The following is a 25410-nucleotide window of genomic DNA, read 5'->3' as shown; positions in this document are numbered from 1 at the left end:
TATATATATATGTGTGTGTGCGTATATATATATTTTTATATATACACACACACGCATGCCCCACAGGTCTAAATCTAAAAACATCAAAATTACTGCCCGACCTATTTAGCCCTAGAACAAGTTATCAGCGAACAACCCTACGCTCTGTTAAAATTACAACCGTTGCTCAAGAAACAGCGATCATCTCATTCTCAAATCTGGTCCTAGCCACTGAAATCCCAGGAAAGTAGGTGGCAGGACCCGCCAGAGTACTCTAGCTACAGTGGTACATCCGGTCCGCCTCCCCGTGGCATAGTGTGGTAAGGTCGGGTCCCACTAGGGGCTCAGTGGCTAATAGACCGGAGGAACAAAGGGCACAACACAATATACAGCACATGACCCCCACACACTTCGAATCTCTGGCCCCGATACAATGTACACCCGCGGAGATGGGAGAAATCCCAGCAGTCGTTAGACACTAACATACCTTATACCTTATCCTCGTCAGTATAAAGTTCTAGTACGTGTTCATCTTGCGGTGAGCTATCTTCTAAATCCATGCTTTCTGTTTGGTTTGCATCAGGAGAAGTACGTACTGTAGCATTTTACTGAGGATGGAATCTGGTAGTACAGTAATCAGCGTATTTATTGCTTTACTTTTTTTTTTTTGCTTGCTGTTTGGTTTAGTGGAACCGTGGCCAATACTGACTTTGCACAATCAGATAATAAATTCTTTATTGCTAATAAGTACAGGACATGTACTAGAGACAATAATACTCAACACGGCGACATGGCCAGGAGTTTTACATTATAAATGAAATTAATTGGCAAAAAGGAAAAAAATTACCGTTACATGGAAATTAAGAGTTACAAACATGTAAATTATGAGTTACAAACATGTAAATTGTAATAATGAAAAATGAGGACTAAACGTCATATGGAGGAAATTATCCCAGTTCCACAGATGGAATCCACTCGAGGAGCATGTGACGGTATTTGTAGTCGGTAGCTAATTTCTGAAGGTCGACTCCAAGACGGAGCAGTGCCTGAATTTTGGGGAGTGCCTGGGCAGGTAGGAACCGACTACACAGTTTCAACCGGTTGTATTTGAGGATTAGTGTGGGCTCTGACCTCAAGGATGGCGTAGGATTGTGCCACTGACAGAAATCCCAGATGTTTGGGGCGTTTATTACTCCTGTGTACATTTTTACTGAAGTCATTAAACGCCTGCTGTCAATTAACCTCGGGATCCTGGGTACATTTAGCTGCTCAGCCATGTCAGTTGTTCTCAATTGAGGGGGTCAGCGATGCTTATTTGTGGCCCATTTCAGGGTACAGTATTCACACGAGAACACCGGTTTTTGAAGTGAAGGCGACGCAGATGCCCAAATTTCAGCAGCATATAAAATAGCCGGATAAACAGTGACTTGAAGATATCTGGTAGTGGTTGCGGCGTCGTTGGAATGAAGTAAGTGTTGTTTCGCGCTCCAGCGTAGGGTGTTAAAACGCTTCCGGAGGTATTCTGTGTGATCATTAAATTTCAGCTTCGGATCAAAATATACCCCGAGATCTTTATGGCAGGTAAACCACTGGAATTAGAGTACCTAAAACTGAAGGTTGAATTATTGTTGGTTGCTGTTTCAATGAGTAAGTCATTATTGCAGATTTTGACGGGTTAAGGTTTAATCCAAACATCTTCAACTAAGTTGAAAGAGTGGTCAAGTTCTCTGTGATGGAAGACGTAATTTCCATTGGATTTGCAGACGGTGGGATTAAGGTAAGAAACTTTATATCGTCGGCATATATTAGAGCATCATCACGATGACTCATGAAAGGAATCAGAATCGCTGAGAAGAGAAGGCCAGACAGGACCACCTTGAGGGACTCCTGCATTAATTTTTCTTGTAAAGTGGGTTTTCTTCAAAGTGAGGTGGACACTTCTATTTTTCAATAAGGCGGTGAGGAAAGCTAGAAGGTCTCCATTAATCCTGAAGAAGAATTGCAGGAGTCTGAGAAGGGCTGTGACGTCTAGGCTGTCAAAAGCAGCTTCAATGTCAGCGTACACTATAGCTAATTCAGATTTAGTTTCGAAGGCTTGAAGAATTGATGTCTGTGCGGCCATGAGGTTTGTTATGGTGGATCTATTTTCAACTGCGAAATGGAACTGTTTCGGCTTCTGTGGCATCAACTGTTTGTTTAATGCCGGAAGGAGTACCTTTTCTAGAAGTTTGAGGAGGGTGGAAGAAGTTGAGATTGGTCTGAAATCTTTTAGGCTTGTTGGTGCTTTAACCTTAGGCAGTGGCCTCACAGAGTATTCATTCCACTGAGCAGGGAAAACTCGTGTGGAAAGAATAGAGTTGTAGATTGAGAGTAATGCATCTAGAATATAGGGGCTAAGGCATTTAATTATGAAATGAGGTATCTTATCACGGCCTGCGGTACTAGATGGTCGCAGAGAGTTAATAGCATATATCAGTTGCTGTCTTGTGATGGAAATTATGGAAAGGTCATCAGTAGGAGCAAATTGGAAGTTTGGGAGAGGAATTTCAGCAGAGGCGGAATTGGTATTGAATCTTGAAATGTAGTCCATCCAGTTATCTAGATCAAGATTTGAATTAATGCGACTGTGTCTTGATGAATATGGCGCTTTTCCTTTAGACAAGGTAGCATCAGTGTATCTCTTTAATGCTGATGCCTTGAGTCTGTTGAACATAGCTCTTGCTCTGTAGTATAGGATTCGATCTTGGGTTGTGCCAGAGATTTTCCACTGCCTGTGAAGATACTGTTTGTTGTGGAAACTGCAAGCTAGATCTTTGGTCCACCAAGCTCTAGTTCTTGGAGAAATATGTACGGTTTTAGCTGACGCGTAGAGGGTGACTGTATTTATCCATCTAGTGATTAGATCAACTGCGAGGATTGGGTCATATCCATCAAGCACATGCCATGGAATAGACTGCGCTGCCTCGAGGCACTTTTTTGGATCCAGAAAATTCGGAGAGAATATGATTTTCTTTTCAACAGTATTATGGCAATTGAAGTTGGGCATAGGCAGAACAAGAAGTAATGCAATTGGGTCGTGATCTGAATTGAAGGACATTTCTGGTGGAATGTCGACGCTGCAAATTCCAGAACATAGAATCAAGTCAAGGCGATTGGTGCCTCTCGTTGGCTCCTCATTGATAATCGTCAACTTTAATGGAGAGAGATTGTTCATTAGTCGTTGAAAGAGAGGGCTCAGGTGGGGTGGAAGATTAAAATCGCCGCACAGTATGTGCGTAGCAGAAGGGTGTAACTTACTCATTATCCAGCCGGTAGCATCGTCAACTGTTGCAGTATCTGGAGCTGGGGGTCAATGTAGATTGCCGTTAAATCGATTAAACAGGCATTAAGCTTCACAGTCACGATTATTGCTTCATAAAATAAGGAGTTGCTAGATGTGACGTGCACAAATTTCAGGTTGGAATCTTTGACGAAGATGGCAACACCGCCACCTCTAGATTGAGATCTTGACGTGAAGAACGATGAAAATCCAGCCGCCGGAGCATAGGCTATTGACTCCTGGTCAGGTTGAAGCCATGTTTCTGATAGACAGATTACATCCATGCTGTTGGACAACAAGAGTTGTTCGAGGGTTTCAAGCTTATTTCGGAGACTCCGGACATTTTGGTAGAAAATTCTCAGGGTGAGTTGAAAGGGAATTTTTATAAGTGCTGATCTATTTGTAGATTGTTTTGAACACCTCAACAGATTAGGCTTTGTGGAAATTATCCTGTTAATTGAAAGTGATGATTCATTGGGTGGTATGGTTACCCTTGTTTGGGTTGCAATTAATATTTGTTTTTTGGTTACTTGAGCATAGGTTGGTTTATTATCATTCAGGGCTGGAAAGGACTTTTTGGTCTCTTGGTAGGTGACATTGTGTTCAATTTTGTACCGCTGTACATTTTTCCCCTTTTCCAAAGAGGACATTCCTTGGAAAACGCCGGATGAGCTTCTCTGCAGTTAGGACAACTAGGCGTTGTAGCTGTGCAATCGGTAATCGTGTGTGCAGTGGATCACATGCGGCACAGGCAGCTGCTCCTCTGCAGACTGTCTGTGAGTGCCCAAACTTCTGGCACTTGTAGCAGCGTAAGGGGTTTGGAATGTACGCTCTAACATGGCAATTAAGATAACCTGCTTTGATCGCTGTTGGTGATTTAGGGTTATCGAAAGTGAGTATTACGTTTCGAGTAGGAACTAGTATGCCATCCTTCTTTGTCATTATTCTTCTGACATTTATGACTCCTTGGTCTTGTAGTTCCAATTTTAGCTCTTTATCTGACACGTTTATGAGGTCCCATTGGGTGATGACACCTCTTGACGTGTTCAGGGAGACATGTGGTGAAACTGTAACAGAAGTTCCACCAAACGTTTTTGTTTCAGTAGTTGCTCAGATTGTCGAGCAGTGGCTACTTCAACCAGTAACTCACCTGATCTTAAGCGACGAACTGTCTTTGGGGTACCTATTATGGTTTCTGGGCATTTCTGCACTAGAAACGGCGAGAGTTTGCCAACAGGTTGTTCTTGGGTCCAGTGAATAATAAGGAAAGTTGGAGTTTTGATTCTGGTTACGTCAGTCTTTTGACGTTTAGCTGCTACAAAATCAGTCTCCGACTGTTCACGCCCTGTGGGGGTCTCATCTACGCACCCAGTGGATTTCTGAGTTTTAGGAACGGTTTGCTCCATTTCGCCCAGGAAGGGAGAGCTTTTCCCTTCCAGGTTACCGGCCCCGCCACGTGGAGGTAGGAGCAGTGCCACCTTTGTGACCAAGCGGTAGTGAGTTAGTAGTAAAACAAAAAATTAAGAGAAGAAAGAAAGAAAGAAAGGTTACTTTTCCTTCTGATTTAGTAAAGTGTTTTCTTTACTGAAAAACTTGAGGGTTAATGTAATGCTGAAAACAAGGAAACGATTTTATTTCGCCAAGAAAGAGCGTTAATTTAGAGGCAAAGACACTTGATCACAAAATCGCTTGGCACTTGGGGCCGTTTGGTAATCTGGCTTACCCAATAGCATCATACAGCATTTCAGGTCAGTGATCTGACCTCTTAGTGAGCAAATTTCCTGTTTTATTTCTTCGTTCTGTGCGCGGAGTTCTTGGTTGATAATGAGAAGGGTGGATAAGCACTCGAAAATTCGGGGAAATTTATCTTCTAGATCATGGGTGAGCAACTGAATTTGTGATGCGATCTACTTTTTTTCTTAAAAATGTGCCGCGATCTACCATCTCAAGAATTTCATTGCGGGTGGTTAAGAAAGTTAATCAACACATATTGAAAAACATGGTTTATAAATTTTAAAATTAAATACAATTCAAAATTCTTATTTTAAATTCATACTATTTAAATTTTTAATTTATGTGAAGTATGTGTCTTAATGTCATCTGCCAAGCTTTCAAAATCGGAGATATACTGTGATAAGGCCAACCATAAAGAATCTTCTGTACGCAAGTAAGAGTAGAGCGATTTTTCGTCTTTGTTTGTTTCAAATACGAAAAGGCCGATTCCCAAAGATATGTGGACCAAAACCGGAATTTAAATGTTCACTGCATTTTTTTGACATTTGGGTACTTCTCTCATATTTCCAAACATATTTCCAAAAGTCTTTTTCTGATGATCTGGTTTTACGGAAGATATCGTTTCGCAATGTAATAATTTCATTTTCAAGTAATATTTTCTCCATATAAAAAATCTCAGCGATTTTTTCTGCAATTTCTTTAGTATCTAAGTCGACATTAAACTGATAAAAAATATATTGAACAATGTAGCTACTGACAATGATCTTGCATATTTGAAAAGTGATCGAATTTTTTTTCTTTGAGATCCTTAGCCATTGCCAAAAATTGATATTTATATGCAGAAATACTACTAATCATGTCACCCACATTTTTATTTTTTCCTTGTAATTCCAAATTCAGATCACTTAATTTACTGTTAAAATCTGCCAAGAAACCCAGATCACACAACCACTCAGTATCGTGTAGCTGCTGATAATCATCTCCTCTTTGATCAACAATTTTTTTTTTTATTTCATTCAGCAAATTTCGAAATCTCTGTAGAAACTTACTCCGACTCAGCCACCTCACATCTGTGTGTAATATCAGATCTGATTCTTTTATGTTGAATTGCATTTTGAAGAGTCTCCTTTGGAGACATTGTCCTCTGATGGAATTCACGATTTTGAAAGCTATGTCCATAATACTTTTAGTATTTAATCTTTTGCTGGCTAACACTTGTTGGTGGATGATACAGTGGTAACTCAGAAAAATTGGTAATTCGTCATCCTTTTGGCACAATGCGTTGAATGCGTTAAAATTTTTCAGGTGGTAGATGACTTTCATCAACCGGTGAAATACCACCACTTAGCTTATTGGAGGCTTGAAGTGGTGATACCCATGTTTAGTTTCTAGAGCAAAGTTTCCAGCATTCCCCTCTCCCCATACTTCTCCTTCAACCCATGCACGGTACTAAGTACTATAGGTTTTGATACCTTTCGTGTTTGGGGTTCTCATAAAAAAAAAAATAAATAAATAAAAATGTCCTGTCATTGCTCCATCTATTGTTACTGATACGAGCTTAAATAGTGGTAATTTAATTTTTTCAATAAAATTTTTAAATGCGTTAAATATACCAAGACCTGTAGTCCTTTCTTTTAACGAATTAACGAAACCATACCCAGCAGTTCTTTTCTAGTGGCAGAATCATCGAAAACCATACGAAGAAAAACGGGCAATTGATTTGTATCACTGACGTCTGTAGATTGATCCAGTTGTAAAGAAAAGGACACACAATTAGCAATATGAGCACACAATTGTTTGCTCACATTTTTACTTATTTTTTCGATCTGTCGCATCACAGTATTTCGAAATAACTGCAGAATTTCGAAATTTCGATCTTGAAGAGCACTTTTAATTTCATTTTTGTTCTTAACATTTTCAAAAAGAGAATCTGTTATTCCAAAAAATGCGTCTTTGAAGACCATTAGAAAATGGTTTGCATTTTTTTTTTCCAGGATGACCCACTTTAAAGGTATGCTACAGTTACTGCTTTAGATTGTAAACTAGGTGTCATGAAGAAATTTTGTTGTTGAATAATCTAGATTAATTTCTTTAAATTTATTTTTTCAAAGGTCATTATTCGGCGGAAAATCCGATTGGTATTTACCATGGAGCGCTGAAGTGCCTTTATAAATTTCCTACTTTGGGTATAGCCACGGAAGCATTACAAAATGAAACAATAACATTTTTATTTTATCATTACAAAAAAAAGTATTCTAGTTTCCCACTCAAAATGAAAATGATACGTTTTACTATTTTTCGTAGTATTCATTTTAAATCAAAGGGTATTAAATTAACGTATAAGTACTGCCCAGTTATTAATATTAATTAAGCTCAGTAAGAATTCGACACATACACTATGCTCTCCACAACATAACTGCGTGAAAGTTCAGGAGAGAAGCCTAGCGGCTACGCGGCAACTAGAGTAGTCAAGTGGTTCAACGGATTTGTGTTAGACGTATGCAGTGTAGTGCATAATAATAACAACATTTAGATTTTGACTAATCTATTTTTAGATATATTTAAAATTTGTCGTGATCGAACGAAATTAAAGCCGCGATCGCTGGTAGATCGCGATAATCTTCGACCTGGATTGCAATAGGTTTAAAAAAATTCCCCAAATACTTCATCTGTTACGCTTTTAGCATATGTTTCATGCCACTGAGAGAGGCGGTGTTCTCCTGATTAGCCATAGCCTTAGTTGGGTTTAGCTGTGGGCTGACAGGGGGATTTGCATGAAGACAGTCCCGGGACAAGTATCACAACCTGTTTAAACTGTTAGAATAGAGTTCTCTGCTGGTGTGTTTCCCATTAACATCCTTTAGACAGTCATTTGTTCGTTCATGGCCATAATTTTCGTGATCTTTCTCGTCTTCTTTATTATTTTCTAAATTATTACTTCTTCCACTGTTTCCCGAGTCACTGTGCTGTGCATCAGCGGTGGGGTGAGAGGTCAGCGTTAGCCACTTCCTCCAATGTGTAGCATTCTTCGGTGGACACATTTCTTTCTTCCTGCCGGGGGCAATCAGCAGAGGCGGACCGTTAACTTTGGGGGCCCCGGACTAACACTGTTTGGAGGCCTACCCAATTAACTCAAATTTGGGTTAGTTGTGGCGACTCATTCGCCATTTTGTCGAAAAACTTTTTTTACCCTTTTTTAAACAGGAAAAATTATATGCAACAGACATTGAAGAACTTTTTTTATTTTATTTGATGCACTTGGATATAGAAACTTTTATATACAGTTTTAATGAAAAAAGGTTTTGTATACATAACAAACACAAACATCAAACATAAATAAAAAATAAAATTTATTAGATATTACTTTTAGTAACAAACAAAAAAACGAAGCAACAAATTCTCAAGTCAAGAATAAAGACTAAGAAAAAAAACAAAAACAATACTTATTCTTAAAAATAAAATAAATAAAACATTCTAGGAGTTATAAGTATTTTTAATACAGTAAAGACATTTAAAGAGTAACTCTTCTGCATTTTTCGCTGCAAATTCTTTTATTTGATCATCACATTGTAATTCTTTGGTTAAATCACAGTTTATGGAAAGAATGGATAAATAATTTAATCTTTCATTCGTCATTGTTGTCCTATATTTGTTTTCTATATAAAACATGCTGGAGAAGGATCACTCCGCCTCACAGCTGGTGATTGGCAACGCCAAAAAAATTTTTAAGATTGTATAGCAATTCCGAAAAACATCGACAAGTTTATTTTCATAAATTACCTTGAATATATCACCGCATGAGTCTGGCTTAGTCTGTAAGTAGGATTTTAACTGAATGCATTCATTGACTAAATGTTCGTCTATGTCATCCGAATAATAATCAACAACATTACGTGCACTTTCCAAGTCAATATTTTCGATATTAATGTCTTGCAAATCCATTAAAAATTTTAATCTTTTGCTAAATTCCCCATAGACTTGGTATTCTGTATAAATCCATAATCAACTTATTTAATGCAACGTTTAGCGTATCCCGTTTAAATTTTTCTGCTCCATTTAGCGAAACTTTCTCTGTAGATTTATCCGAAAATTTTGAAGTAATACGTCTCTTTTTTAAATCACTGTATTCTTTTTCCACACTAGTGCTTAATTAGCATTAGCATTAGTAGAGGCATTTGATGCAAGAAAGCAAGCTTATGCAGCATCAGCCAAAAACAAAAAGAAAAAAAAAACCACTTCCACTTCACCCCTCTGTTCGTTCAAAATACCTGTCCAGCTGAGCCTTAAACTTATTTAGGCTATAAACTTCCACGACAAGGGATGGAAGTCTGTTCCACCTACCAACCACCCGCTGGCTAAAGGCAAATTTCCGCACGTCTATCCTACATCTGTCTTTCCTCAATTTGAATTTATGCCCTCTCAGGTGATTATTCTGAGCGAGAGGAAGAATCCCATCCGCATTGAGCATGCTCAAACCATTCAAGGCTTTATACACCTCTATCAGATCACCTCGCTGGTGCCTAGTCTCTAGACACTGTAATTTGCAAAACTTAAGCCTTTCTTCGTAAGAGCAACCCTTTGTTCCATTCACTAATCTTGTTGCCCTTCTCTGTACTCGTTCCAGCAGCTCTACATCTTTCTTGAAATGAGGCCTCCAGACCTGTATACAGTACTCTAGGTGTGGCCTGACCATTGCCTTATACAAGGGAATAATCACCTCCTTATCCCTGCTAGAAAAATTCCTATATATCATTGACAATACACCATGAGCTACTCTTGCAGCCCGTATTCGTTTTATTTTCTGATCTGATTGTCTCCCGTATTCGTTTATTTTCTGATCTGATTGTTCTGGTATGTTGCTCACGAATGCTTCTAATGACGTAATTAATTTCTCACCTTCACATATGTCTTAGCCTGGGGTGTAAAGTGTAAAGTGTGTTGATGTCTAACGGCACCAGGGATTTCTCTCATCTCCGCGTTGCTTTCATTGTAGGTGTACCAGTTCACCAGGAAGGCCAGAGATTTAAAAGTGTGTGGATTTTTTGTATATGTGTAGTGTTGTGTATCGTTGTTCATCTGGCCGTTTAGCCGCTGGACTGCTACTGAGGCCCAGTGTTGTCCACACTTGGTCTCGTGGAGGCAGACCAGGTACACAGAATGAAGTTTTACTCTGGCAGGCCCTGCCACCTAGTTTCCTGAGATTTCAGTGGCTAGGGCCAAAAAAAAAAAAAAAAAAACTCGGTAGGGGTGAGCGCTGGAATTAGAAAAGCCAATTGAGGTGTATGCGATTTAATTTGGACGAAGTTAAGTTTTTGCAGTTTGTGTGGGGTTATACGCTGGCGTATTAGGCAGAGTAGGGGGGAGACTGAAGGCTGGGGGAAAAAGACAGAGGTATGGGGATGATAGAGAAGACGACCCCAGGATTTTCAGTGAGGCATGCCCAAGCCCCACCAGGAGAAGAATCAGGGTTGGCAGAGGTGGGAGGAGACAAGACTGTCTTCTCCTCCCCACCAGGGGAAAGGGAGTAAAGGTACCAGGCAAGGGAGCCCGGTACTGATCGCCATCAGGCATTGACAGTTGTGAGCACGTGCGGGTCCAAGCGATCTGAACCGGATCTTCTTTGGTGTTCTTTTTCAATGTGGGATTCAGATCCCAGTCGCAGGGTCATACACGAATCAAGTCCTGTGTCAGGTTGTCTCTGGTTCAGACGTAGGTCTTCCTGGTTGTCAGTTCCCTCGTGAACAAGGCTAAATGATGGTCATGTTCGTGGGTTATTTGGTACAGTTTTCTTGTGTATTCCGGTTTTCTCTAGTCCTGGTTTTGGGATTCATCATCAGCTTCTGGGTGCTGTGCATGGTGGTTTGCTATAAGTGCTCGCCTTCTAGCAAAGAGTTTCTGTGCAAAAATGGTAGGGGCTTTGTATTCTTGTTCCGAGTCGAGAAGATGCTGTTCCATGTTCTGCGGGAAGTAGGTGATAGCAGTGGTGAGCCTGCATCGCAGGTCCTCATACTGGTCGCAGTCATACATGAGATGTTGCCATGTCTCCTCGTGGCCACAAAGGCAACGGGGATCCTCAGTGATTCGGAAGCTAGATAGTTTTGCATTAAATGGCCCGTGCCCTGTGAGCAGAAAGGTGACGTGGTGCCCTGGTTGAAACCAACTCGGGGATTTTGGAAAGACTCTGTTAACGCTAGGGAGGAACTTCTTGGTGATTTCACCTTTAGTGGATTCTGTCCACCGATCCTGCCATTCCTGTCGGAGGTGGTCGAGAAGTCTGGTTTTTTCAAGTTTCCTGTTGTTGGCGAGATCCAACGTGAAGTTCAGGATAGTGCATGGTATTTCTTTTGCCATATTATATGTCAGGGCGCATCTGATGATTTCCAAATCCAGCTGGAGGACTCCGGCCAGAATCTGGAGTGGTGCGTGCTGACTGTGGAGACAGCTCGTGTGATTGTCAGAATTATTGACCGCTGGATGGGGTCTGAACTTTTTTGTTAACTAAATTGAATCTCTCTAAAATTTCTTCCCAAAAAAAAACAGTTAAAAAAATGCGATTTCAAGTTTCGCCAAATTATTATATAAATTCCGTGCTTCTCTTCGAAAATCAAGTTTCTCATCCATATTGTCACTAAACGTTTCATTTTTAACCGTAACTATTTTTTTAAAGCTCTAACAGCATCATAGTGACAAGACAATCTAGTCTGTCTTAAACTTTTTATCGAAAATTTTAGTTTTGTTTCACGATTTAGAAGCTCCCACCTACGGGTAGTTGCAGAAAAGAAAACATTTGTTGCACTACTCCAAAAAAGTTCACAATTTGAGTAGCAACTTTACCGCTTCCCCACCAACTAGATTTAGCGAATGCGCAGCACACGGCACATAATCAGCGCATTTATTTTTTGGTTTGAGATGTGCTTGCAAGCCATTGTATGTATCGGCCGGACATGTTTGCAGCGTTGTCAAAAGGCTGCCCTCTACAATTATCCAGTGGCAGTCCATTTTTTTCTAGAAATTCTTGTAACGAATTGAATAAAGATAAGCCACTGTGACTAATTTTGATGAGAGATACACATCTTTCGTACACTTCTCCCTAAAACGATATCGTACTATAATAGCTAGTTGTTCATTGTGGGACAAATCTGGTGTCGAGTCCATCACAATTGAGTAGTACTTTGCATCGTCACTATTTATTTCAGCTATAATTCTTTTTATTACTTGTTTTCCCATAATCTCTATTATTTGTTCATAAACTGTTTTTGATAAGTACGAAGTGAAAGGCTTCGGTCGCAGTTCTCGTTGTTGGATATGTTCGCGCATTCATGGATCGAACTCTGCTAGTAATTCCAGAGCCCCCATAAAATTACCATTGTGTCCGAGAGCCAAATATTTCCTCGTGACCTCTGAATGCTAAGCCCCTTACACTTAAATATTTCACCACTGCAATAACACGTTTTAGGACATTGTGGCAATATTCCGTATCTTTTCTTAGTTGCTCCTGCAACTGCTTGTCAATAACAGACTTATTTTCTTTACGTGTTAACCATACTAACAATGATTTCTTATGTTCATTAGAATTTTCGTGACTTTCTAAACAAGGTCCTATATGTTTCCAGTCAGAGAATCCGGTTGTGTATTGAGAAGGGACTTTAGAGAAAAGTTTGCAGACTAGACAAAAAACACTTCCCATACTGGTAGAATAGCACAACCAAGGTCTTTCCAGTATTCGACCATTTTTAATTTTTTTTTCGTAAAGTACTTATTTGAAAATGATCTGTTTTGTTCTTTGTTATTCCTTATTGAAACTATATATATATTTTTTGGATCTTTATTTTGGAAATAAGTCATTTCACGTGAGAGACAGTGATTAATAAAATTAGCACAAACCTACGTCAACATATTTAGCAAGCAACTCTGCATTTTCTAAAGCCTCTTCATCACTATCTTCTTGCAAAACAGCAACAGATAATTCAGAGAATTGGTCATCATCTAGGTCTTGTATATTTTTGTCTGGTACGGAATGCCGGTCAACGTCAACATTGTTTTTAGAGGTTCTCAGTTGTGATTTTAGTTCTAGTAATTCTTCGTTAGTGTTATATACATTTTGTTGTTTTTTTTTTTCTCTTTCTCTTCCGTTAAGTTATTCTCTCTTTCGCTTATTACTGCATCTATATCGTTTAGATTCTCATTTTTATTTACCAATACAAAAAAATCTGAAATTTTGGCACATTTACTTCTTTCTTTTTCTCTATTTAATTGTATTTTTCGTTTTTCAGCTCCGCTTTTATATTTTCTACCAGACATTTTTTTTAGGTATTTATTTAATCTGAAAAGAAATTAAAGAAACCTAAAAAAACAATCCACCATCGTATTAGGTTAGTTGTTGTTGGGGGGGGGGTTATTTTTTATTATATTATTTACTTAATTTTTCTTATTAACTATCTAAAAATTTGCAATTCGCCGAACATCCTATTGACCTCTTTATCACCCCCACGTACGCAAATCTGACTAGAATTTTCAGAAAATTGTAATTTCTAGGGTGTGCAAAGCGATTGTTAGCAGAACATTAAAGCCACACATTTTGTTTACAAAATTTTACAAACTGTTAATGAGCATACAACATTTACATAAAAGAAACAAATAATTACATACAAGCTTCCTAATTTCATATGCATATGTAAACCATGCTACAATACACTACACACTCTCTCTCTCTCTCTCTTCTAAGTTATTCTCAATATGAGAATTATTAACATCAGTTTGTATCAGTTGTATTTTACATAAAATTGATTCCACAATGATTACTCAATCATTCTCTTATCTTACCATTTTTTTTCTTTCTTTCTCTTACGTTAATAATATTTACTTCAGCTCTTATTACTCCTTTAGAATCTTTGTTTTAGCCTCTCACACATAAAACGTATTACGTCCGGTACCTCTTATCTCAATAACATTCCTTATAGGTTGGATACGTTAATATTCCATTCTGCCTTAATTAATATCCTATCCACCCTAGTTATCACCTTAATCATACCTCTTTACTCACGAGGTTTATCTATTAATAAAATTTATTTCTCTTTGCACCTCAACTGATATGTTACCTTGTTTGGCACTTGGCCTAATTTAATGACATAGGTTAACGATCCTTACAGTACTACCCTTATAAATAAAATTTCTTTGCTAATTTCTTTACATTATTACTTTGATTTTACTACTCCTGAAACACCCTTACATTTATTCATAATCATTAACAACAGGAATGTTTCTTTCTTTTACAAGGACTATCACTCAATGGCTTACAGAGCTAGGTTATGAGTCCTTGAGTTCAGGATTCAATAAAGAAACAAGGAACAGACTTAATTTCCGACATCGCCGCTACTTCCAATGTCCTCGCGTTCAATTTTCCCACGCGGCTGACAGGCTTACTTCAGTTTCGTGGGCTCTCCGGTTTTCCTTCGAGACTGCTGGGGGGCACTCCAGTTTTCTTTCGAGGCTGACAGGCTTACTTTCACTTCTGGGGCACTCTTGACATGATGCACCTTCTTGTGTAGACGATATATTCACAGGTGTACATACCCGGCTCATTCTCTTTACAAGGGCCTACATTACCAAACTTGCCTACCTCCATTTCAACCCACACTCATGACCTTCTTTCTCCCCTTTTCTTTCCCCTCTGTTTAAATTTACGTTCCTTTCCATTTGCCAATAGAATTCTCCCAAGCTGTCTCCCTAGAGCGCAAACCAACGCTTTTTTCGAACTTTCTTATTTTTTTTTCTCACAGGCAGTATGACCCTTTCATGTCCACCGGCAACCTCCAAAAACACTCATTTTCGTTTCCCACCTTTCTCTCTAAATGTATGGGAACACCCAAAAATCAGTCAGCCTGACGTCGTTTTTAATTTGACGCGAACACTGGAAGTCCACTCATTTCCTGTTTTGGCTCCAACGATGTCATAGATTAAAGGAGACGCCTCGCATAAATCCGCTTCACCCTTGTTCACATTGTTCTTCCTTAATCAACCTCTTCACGGCCGTTCTAAAATGGCACCCCTTTACTTAGTCCTGCTGTCGCTGTTTGCGCTCTCATATTACAGTATTTGAATTACTTGTTTACCCCTTTTGCTACTATTCTCAATTCTCACGCTTAAACTATCCTATCACTAAATCTAGGGTTCTTCAAACTTTAACATTACTTCTAGTAAAACAATTATTTTTATTTTAAATTTGTAAGATTTTACATCTTACATTGTCATTGTCAAGTAGGCAAGCTTATAGCTTACGCCGCTTGCTAGTGCCTACCGCTTACTTCAAATAAACGGTGTCCAGTTATTTTTATTATGGCTCATTTCGAGAAAATGCAAAAAACGATTGAATTTATGTACCGACAAAAGATTTCCGGAGAGTGATTTAACTTATATTTATTTAGTAAACTTTGCCCAAACTTATCAGTGAAGAAACGAACACGTGAATAGTACAATTCACCGAACGAATGACTATTTAATATTCAATCATACATAACCTCAAATATCAAACGGTGAGAGTTATGCTTTAGAGGAGCTAGACTTGCACTACCCCCATTCCGACGTTGCCGCATAATTTGCATAATTGACAAATGACAAAAGTATATTTTGATTCTACCGACAGAGGTGATAGAAGACAGAGCCGTATTTACTATTATTTAAAACATTGATATTTTATTCAAATCCAGTAGTGTTGCAAACCAACGATTTAAACTTTATCTAGGTACGAAAAAATTTTGTATAATTTATTTTCTTAAATTTTTAATTTAAATTGTTTTAATTTTTTTTGACCACTAAGGCACCATGCCTAAATCCATAAAGACCATGCCTAAATCCGCCCCCGGGAATCAGGCTTCTGATTGGAGTTCCTTGCAGCTCCTGTTTGTTTACTATTTAAGTAGCATTTTCCCATGAACCCTTTCCTCTTGTTGAGCGATAAGCGCGAGAGGCTTGAGTATCCTGAGCATAACTGACATATTATATGATTTAATTTACTGCGAAATAGGGTTTCATCTGCAGAATTATTGCAGAGATCACATATGCCGGGAGTTATTTTTAAGAACTGGTTCGGTGGTTAAGATTTTAACAAGGTAAGGATGCAGGGAACGGTTTCATATTTCCGTTCTAAATTTATACACACGATCCAAATTAATGCACACTGAAACTATCCAAAGTACAGTTTCTTAGCAGAAATGTCATGAAATCATCTCAGGCACTGTAATCGGCTGATACGTAGTTTCCTTCAGTAAACAATATTCTCTGTCGGAACGGGGTTATTCTTCAAAGGGATAGTGAAATGAAGGTCAATTTCTGTTGCAGATGCACGAACGTAGAGGGTTTCGTTCGCACGTTAACCCTTCAGGCCATTATTCCAACTGCTATTGTACGTTGCAGGGTTATCATGTTGAAGGAATGCGAGCTTCCGTATAGAGAATTTAGAAACAAATATGAATATAAAAAATTACCTGATCATACTAGACATCAGAAAGTACGTGAATTGGATCATGAATGACATCTCGATTCTATAAGTATAAACATTCCATACTATGGAGCCAGAGATCACCACTTAAAAACACACTAATGCGGAGCACTGATTTAACGAGCCGAACGCACGAGTGAATCGCAAGGTCTTCATGAGCTTCAATGAAAAGACTTTGAATTGGCGAAGTTCTATAAGCACCTATAGCTATACTTAGGGCAGGATGTTGAATAGGGGCAAGCCGTGATAGCATGCTCTCCCTAGCGAAATCATACACTGGGGCACCGTACTCAAGGCGAGATCTGATTAGGGCTCTATACAAATAAAGTAACATGTACCTATCTGCACCCGATGATGCTGAAGAAATAATTCTGAGTATGTTCATTTTCTTCTGGCATGACATCCGTAAATATTTGACGTATTCCACGAAGTTCAATTTTTTATCGAATATCAGACCAAGGAGAGGAATGCTGGCTGTTCGCAACTGAGATAGGATGATTTTTAAGTGTAACTCTGGATCTGGATTCATTTTGCGTTTTTTACAAAAGTGACCTACTTTAGATTTTGAGCAAGAAAGTCGATACCCATTCTGTGATATCCATAGCTGAATGTTATTAATTGAAACTTGGAGGTGAAGGTCATGTTTTGCGAGCTGCATGAAACGGCGAGATTGCCGACCGGGCTAACCAGGTGGGTAAAGTGCCTGCCTGGCACCCCAAAGGTCGCGGGTTTGAATCCTGACTCGGGCTTGGATTAGAGTAAAATGCTTGGATCAGAAGTTCAATTGAGATTTTTCGACTAATACTCTGATCATTTGGAATGATGGATCATATGCTGTCGAGGCAGAACTTTGGGAGGTGCATTATGGTCACAGAAGCCGATGTGCCAACAACTAACAAAAAAAAAAAAAAAAAAAACGGTGAGATCATCGGCATAGAGGTATGAACTCACAGTGCTGGGAATATTTTTAGTCACGTGATTTATTCTTATTGCGAATAAGGTGGTTGAGCACAGACCCCTTCTTCTTGTACATATGTTTGGGACAGGGCCTGTCGGTATCGAACTTGAAATGATCTGTGCTGAAGGAAGTTCTGTATGAAATATGGTAACTGGCCGCTCAAGTCAAGGGAATGCAGATCTCTCAGGATACCAAAACGACATGTGGTGTCGAACGCTTTCTCTATATCAAGGCATACGATGACGAGATGCTCATTTCGGATGAATGCATTCCTGATGTTTGAGTCAAGATACCATGTGAGTCGACGGTGAATTATTTTTTTCAGAGTTTTACTTAAGCAACTGGTGAGAGAAATGGATCTATAGTTTTGAGGAATAGACTGATCTTTCCCTGGTTTGGGAATTACTATTATATAGGAGTGATGCCAGGAACTGGGGAAAGAATGTTCAAGGAAGATGCGGTTGAAACAAGTGAGCAGTGAAGAGACTGATTTTTTATCTAAGTGACGTAGCATTATATAATATATTCCGTCGGGGCCTGCAGCACTGTATTTTGAGGTAGATATGGCTTCTTAAAGTTCAAGCATCGTAAGCGGCTGATGCTGATTGTAGGTTGAAGAACACTTAGATCTGAAGTTCAATTGGGATTTTTCGGCTAATACTTTGATCATTTGGAATGATGGATCATATGCTGTCGAGGCAGACAATTGCGAAAATAGTCCCTAAGGTATTCGCTATCTCTGTGGGAGTAGAAAGCTCCTACCCATTCCAGTTGAGAAGTCGGGAGGATAATGGGGGAAATTTCCCTTTTAGCTGTTTTATTTTTCTCCATATTATTATTGTGTCAGTATTTTTATTAATCGAACTTGCAAATCTGATCCAAGAGTCTCTTTTAGCTTTCTTCCTGATGTGACGGGCCTTCGTTCTAAAACTTTTGTAGTTTAGAAGATTGACCGTGGTAGGATGTTTGCGAAACGAATTCCATGCTGTTTTTTTTTTTATTTTTTTGCGCACTTACACTCTTCATTCCACCAATAATTTATGGTTCTATGGATGGTTGACTGTGATTGTCGAATCGCAGTAGATGCAGCAGCTAGTATTTGCATCGTAATATTATCGGTAACTGTGTCAATTGGAGAGGTTTCGATGATCTGGTCATCAAAACTTTGCCTAATCTGATTTGGAAAATTTCCATTTTATGAGGTTTTCTGAAATTATGGAATGTGCTGTTTAAATTTTACATATTACTGGGAAGTGAACACTGCTGAGTGGATTGTCAAGGGCCGTCCACTCAATACTAGGAAAGAGGGATGGAGAGATCTATTGCATCCATAGAACCATCCATAGTACCTGTAGAGAGATGGATGTAAGTTGGTGAGCCAGTATTTAGTATAGTTAGGTTTGTCTGTCAGCGAGCTCTTCAATAAGTTGACCTCGTCTATCTGCATTGGGAGAACCCCATAATGGATGGTGTCCATTTAAGTCGCCCAATAAATAGACAGGAGTTGGCAGCTGCTGAATAAGCTGTTCAAGTTCATGAATGGTATAGGGTTCAGTGGGTGGAAGGTAGAGAGAGAGACAAGTGACTAAATAATACCAATCATTATACGCACCGCAACAGCTACAATGGAGATTTGTAAGGTAATTTTTCTGCAAGGTGCTCTTGAATCTAAGAGTACCGCTATCCCTCCATGAACAGTATGTGTAACAGTTCTGTCTTTCCTAAAAAGTGTAATTTTTAATTGAGAAAGATACATGTCGTGTTAAATTTGTCTCTTGTAAACAGATGGCTCTAGGACGATAACGATTGATTAGCTCGTAGATATCATCAGTGTTACTGCGAATCCCTCTACAGTTCCATTGTATGACATGATGCATTATTTGATTTTGTTGCATGAGGATGTTTCTGACTCTTTTTTATTTCCAGGCTGTTTATGGCGATCGAGCTTCACTTTCTCTCTTCTTGGAAAGTTTGGGCGTCCAATATCCATGTCATCTTCTGCGTGAAGGTCTAGGATGGGTTCATTTGGGTCTGCATTATTATCGGTATCCATGTTGTTTAAAGTGGTATTGTTTGTCTTCTTATTGGGAGCTGAGTCTGCTTTTAATTTCGTAATATCTGATGATCTATGAGGTGTGGCTGGTGGAACTGTGACCGGGGTGTTGGCTCTGTCTACTACTTTTTTGCTCCTTAGGAGTCGGTTTCATCGACGTTGACAGTATAGATCGGGCCCAATCTGCAATCAATATGGTTGGGGGAACTGATACTTCAGTTTGTGTGGACGTTGTTTGATATTTTTGCATCGCTGGTGCATAAGTGTTTTTAGGTGCATTAAGCAAATTTGTTTTTTAGCCTCTTGGTATGAAACTTTCCGTTCTACCCTGTACTTCTGGATTTTTTTTCCTGTTTTCCAGAGATCAAATGATTTTGAATAGGCTGGATGTGCACCTTTGTAATTAGGACAGTGCAATGTTTTAGAATCACAGTCTGTTTGCGAATGTTCTTTGGAACCATAGTTTCGACAGACTGGATCTCCTCTACAAGTCATTTGCGAGTGACCAAATTTTTGGCACTTGTAGCATCTTATAGGATTCGGAATATAAGATCGTACACGAAAGTTGAAATAGCCAGCTTTGACACTACATGTTAGGATGATGTGCAGTGGGAATTATATCTCCATCTTTCCTGATTGAGATGCGTTTGGCTTGTATAACTTTTTGATGTTTAAGTTCTTAGACCAGTTCAGCTTCTGTTACGTTGATTAAATCCTGCAATTCTCTGCAATTACTCTCTTGGAGGTGTTTAATGTTGCATGAGGAGTGATTTGTACGGGTAGTCCTCCAAATGTTTTTAGATTCAGCAGAGTCTCAGAATGTTTACGACTTGCTGTTTCAACCAATAGGTTTCCAGATCTCAGTATTCTCACCATTTTGGGAGAGCCCACCACATTTTCTAGCATTTCTGTATAAGAAACGGTGATAAAGTGCTTATGGATTTATCTGACAGAGAGTGTAAAATAAGGAATGACGGGCATTCCTGTTGTTCCGGGTTCTTAACGCATTGTTTCTGATTTAGTTATGTCACAGTTAGATTAATGATTAGCATTGCTGGCAGTACTAGATGAGCGCCTAGGCTGCTCAAGTAGAGGATAATCATCGTAATCCATGGTCAGCTCCTTTTTGCCTGGAGGGTTGACTTTCCCTCACAGGTTTCCGGCCCGGCCACGGGGAGGCAGGAGCAGTGCCGCAAGGAGGCCAAGCGGATATAAAAGTTAGTTTTATATCCGCCTGGTAGTAAATACATGATTAGTAAATAAATAAAATAAAGCAGAAAGGTGAATTCCCCCTCTTTGTTCTTACTTGAGGCTTTTCAAGTGTAGAACTGATTCATAAATTAACTGCTAAGAGTAAACGATATAACTTATCACTGGGACGATCACTCTTTATTTCGGAATGGAACGCTTGACCTCGAATTCGCTTGGCACCCGGGCAATAGTTCTGTGTTGTTATGCACAACACAGAACTATTGCCTGAATGGTAACAGCAAGTCGTCTGTTTTGCGGGTGTGTATGTACACCCGCAACCTGGGGGGAGGGGAGGGGAGGAAGAATTATGAAATTAGTTTCAATAGCATTGGACTGAATCCCTTCATTGTTATTTTTTTACAATTGTTCTTCAGTTTTCTTGTTGCCAATTTCATAATCAGCTAATTTACTTAAGTATTTCAATAAACGAAATACTGAATATTTCGATTATTGAAATAATCGATTAGTAATTATTCAGTTATGCCCATCATTAATTATGGCTCAACTATTACTGGACAGTTGTGCCAGGATTTTTCCAGAGTTAAGCCTAATTCTTTATACTACAGTTTAAAAAATGCAGATTTTATTTTTTACTGGAGGTAGTCATGAGAGTAAGAGTATTTTACCGAGGAAAAAAAAAAACCAACAATAAAATAAAAGAAACAACTTCATGTAGACTGTTTCATTTTGCATGCATGAATTAATTTTTCTGAAGCCAGTTTTTCAACAGAATTTAGTATCAATATTCACAAATGATGTAAGAAAGCAAGCTAATACAGCATCAGCCCAATTAATCACATTTCACCCATCCATCTCCTCCAATAGTTTGTCTAGGTCTTCCTTGAATTTGTTCAAATTACACGCCTCTGTAGCCGAGTGGTCAGGAGCGGGAGTGCAATAACACACGCTCCTTGAATAGACCGTGGTTCAAGCCCTTGACTGCTAAATACGGTTAATCTGCCCACCCGCACTGGATCAGCGTGGCAGATTTCCCTCAACATGAATTGTTGAGAAGGCTTCCATCCTGCAGTGGGTTGATAATGGCTGCAGTTTACCTTTTTTACCCACTTCTAACAACATATTGAAGTTTTTTCGAACAATCACCCACTAGCTGAAGGCAAATTTCTACACATCTATCCTGCAACCATCAGTCCTCAATTTGAATTTATGCCCCTCATATGGGTAGTTTGAGCAAGAGGAAGAATACTATCAGCATTGAGGTCACGCAATCCATTCAATGATACTCGATTCCAGATATGGCACTGAGTATCAACATTGTTATTCTGAGTATAATCAGGAACAAATTCAACAAGTTCTTCTACACAGACTACCACCAAAAGGTTAATTACAATTCATTAATTACCAAGCTTGCTTACAGCAGCACAAATATGCTGCTCTGTGGTGATGATGGCTAGGTGGGTGGCAAAGATGGATTCAAGTGAAGATAAATTGTAAACTGTGTGTGTGTGTGTGTGTTGGGTGGGAGGGAGGGAGCAGTAAAACCACTCATAACTATCTTTATGTGATGACCAGAATACCTATGAATATTAAGGCTATTTTTGAAACTAAATTGGAAAAACAGGCAAAAATTGAAAGAAATCATAAAATTAAAAATATTTACCTTCATCAGAGGATGCTAAATATAACAAGAGCAAAACAGGAATGCAGCATGCTGCCACAAATGCTGCAAAACTCAGCCTTCTACGTCTCATTCTACGTCTTCAAACCAAAATAAACCGTTATCACCACTTTTTTCACATGCTCTATTCTTTTCATAAGACCTGAAATTAAAATTACCTACATTGTGAAATGATTGATATGTTAAATATACCAGCTGATATACTCTCATCAAATATGAAAAATACACCTATTATTTAAGTGAATTTTTCATATTAAAGTCAACAAAGAGTGGATAATTCTGAGAATGATTAAACTACTGTTTAATTCTTCTCATCATAATAAGAATTTAATTAATCTCATTATTTTGAGAATAATTAAACTATTATTTTAATTATTCTCAGAATTATGTGCAATTTGTATGCAATTTATATATACCATATCTTCAAACAGGCCTATGGGGGGGTAGGAATTTCCATACTATAATAATTAATGATAGACACCAGCCAAGAAATTAAACTGAAAATTTACTATAAAATAAATAAAATAATATACAGTGAAATGTGATGAAAATAAAATACAATGATTAAACTATAGTTACAATATACTTAAAATATAGTTAAAAGCAGTAAAATTATCTAAAATAAACTGGGATGAAACCTAGAACTTTCGGAGACTGCCGTCTCCTTCTTCAACAGCATACTACTAGTGCTAAGACACATCCTTAATGTGACCAATAAACATCCTTAAGTAGCAGGTCCATGGCACTCATGCACGTGGTCATCAGACACATGATCTACATTCTCCACGCGCGTATCGGAAACGGAAGTGGCTCGGGAGCTTGTCAAACAGAAACGGTCATCCCTTCTGAGGACAACTGCCTCAAACAGGGGGTGTAAACGGATCCCCCTGTCCCTATTAATAGTATTGTGACTGGATGAACCGATTCGCAAGCTCTCGATCCACTTGCGTTCCCAAAATCCATGGGCGCGGTCAGTAATGACCGCGTCTTCAGTGGAGATCCGATGCTGCTTTTCCCAGAAATGCTATGCCACAGCAGACCTCGCATAGTTAGCAGTCTTGATAGCGGTCGTGTGTTCCCCCAGACGGTCCTTTAAACGTCGCCCCGTTTCCTCCACATAACACTCCTCACAATCCGGGCACTTAATCTCGTAGACCACATTGCTAGTATGGTCCTGGGCCACGGGATCTTTAACTTGGGATATCACTGTGTGCAACCTCCGATACGGAAGTTGCACACAGCGAGTCTGGCACTCCCGCAATGCTCGTACAATGCGTTCTGAAAGGCCCGGATAGTAAGGAATGTATGCAGTAGCCACAGGGGCAGGCGACTTCCTACGATTGGACTCAGCCCAATGAATATATTTGTCCAAGACCCTCTGGGGGTATCCACATTTCCTGAGGTCTGCCGTGACTCTGCAAATTTCCATTTCCTTTTCTTCAGGGGTACTACAGTGGGTCCCCACCATATTCAACAATGCCCTGGCTACACTGTTCTTATGATGATAAGCCTGTGCTGAACTATACATGGGCCCACGGCACATGGGCTTTCTATAGATCGTTGTTTTTAATCTAGATCCATCTCTGCTTACCAAGACATCCAGAAACGGGAGGGACCCAGCTTCTTCCACCTCCGAGGTAAATTGTATAAATGTGGAAAAGCTGTTGAGTAAATTGAGCACCTTATCTTCCTTTCCCTTTTTTAAAATAGTGAAGGTATCGTCCACATATCTCCTCCACTCGCGCATGGGGAAATCCAACTGATGAAAAACCCTAGTTTCCAGTTCCTCCATTGCCAAATTAGCCACAATGGCACTGATGGGGGAACCCATGGCCGTGCCATGGACCTGCTTATACATAATTTTTTGAAACACCATGGTAGTGCTTGCGAGGCAAAATTCAACACCTTTACAAATATCATCAATGCTTAGTGAAGATCTAGCACTAAAGCAATCATCCCGTTCCAAGGCCGATCTTACACAATGCACCCCATGTTCAATGGGGATACATGTGAACAAGGATACCACGTCAAACGAAATCATGAGTTCGTCTTCACCTATAGATTGGCTTCTTATAAAGTTCACAAATTCCTTGCTGTTCCTGATTACAAAACTGGAGCGTCCCACTGTAGGAGAGATGACTCCAGCTAAAAATCCAGATAAAGCATAAGTGGGATTACCCACAAATGATACTATAGGTCTCAATGGAATGCCCACCTTGTGCGTCTTTGGGAGGCCATAAAACCGGGGTAATCGACAACCTGAGGCATGAAGAGACCAATAAACTTCTTTGGTTATTTTACCAGCCTTATGCCATCCCTGTATTGTCAAATACAGGGATGGCATAATCTCCAAATCAGCTAACGGATTTCGATGGGTAACTTTATATATGTTGCTATCCTGTAAAAGATCCAGAGCTTTTGCACAATAATCATCCTTATTCAGTACCACTGTGGATCTGCCTTTGTCGGCAGGTAACATTATGATATCCTCATCTTTTCTAAGTTGTCTTAATGCTCTTTCATGTTTATGACTGAGATTAGAATGTGCTGTCCTGGTCTGAGTCAAAATCGCCGCAACCCTAACCCGTATCTCATCAGCTTGGGTAACAGGTAGCTTATTGATGGCTTTTTCCACTCCCATAGCTATCTCTGCAATGGGAGGTCTGGCAGGAACCAAAGCAAACTTTGGACCCAGGCTCAATACTTCCTCCTATTCTCTAGTAAATTGTTTGCCACTAATATTATGGATAAAGTTGCCAGTATCCCTATTACGCACCGCACGGATTCCTCTAACAATCTATTGAATTTGTTGATTTGCCTGCGCTTGTAAACCTCAGCAACCCTAGTTGCTTTATCTGCCACTACTCTCAAGACCAACGCACCATGCACTGGGGTTAAATTGGTATTAATGTATTCCAACATCAGTGCAATACGACTTCTAATACCTCTCAGATCATTATGTAATTTAGAAATCCAAATA

The 25410-nt window shown here is 39.3% G+C and overlaps 1 protein-coding gene across 1 annotated transcript in view; it reads right to left on the bottom strand.

Moving 5' to 3' along the window:
• The window catches only part of LOC150077356 (xylosyl- and glucuronyltransferase LARGE1-like), a 1505345-nt gene that overhangs the window by 839908 nt on the left and 640027 nt on the right, over window positions 1-25410 (bottom strand). The window contains exon 7 of the mRNA XM_090385866.1: window positions 22413-22572. Coding sequence (XP_090241992.1) covers window positions 22413-22503 — 91 coding nt within the window. The 5' untranslated portion in view covers window positions 22504-22572. The remainder of the gene's footprint in view (window positions 1-22412; window positions 22573-25410) is intronic.

The sequence above is a fragment of the Mastigoproctus giganteus genome, chromosome 12 (genome assembly GCF_048544385.1).
Source record: "Mastigoproctus giganteus isolate SK-2022 chromosome 12, ASM4854438v1, whole genome shotgun sequence".
In the NCBI taxonomy this organism is placed as follows: domain Eukaryota; kingdom Metazoa; phylum Arthropoda; class Arachnida; order Uropygi; family Thelyphonidae; genus Mastigoproctus; species Mastigoproctus giganteus.
This window is presented reverse-complemented; position numbering and strand designations above follow the sequence as displayed.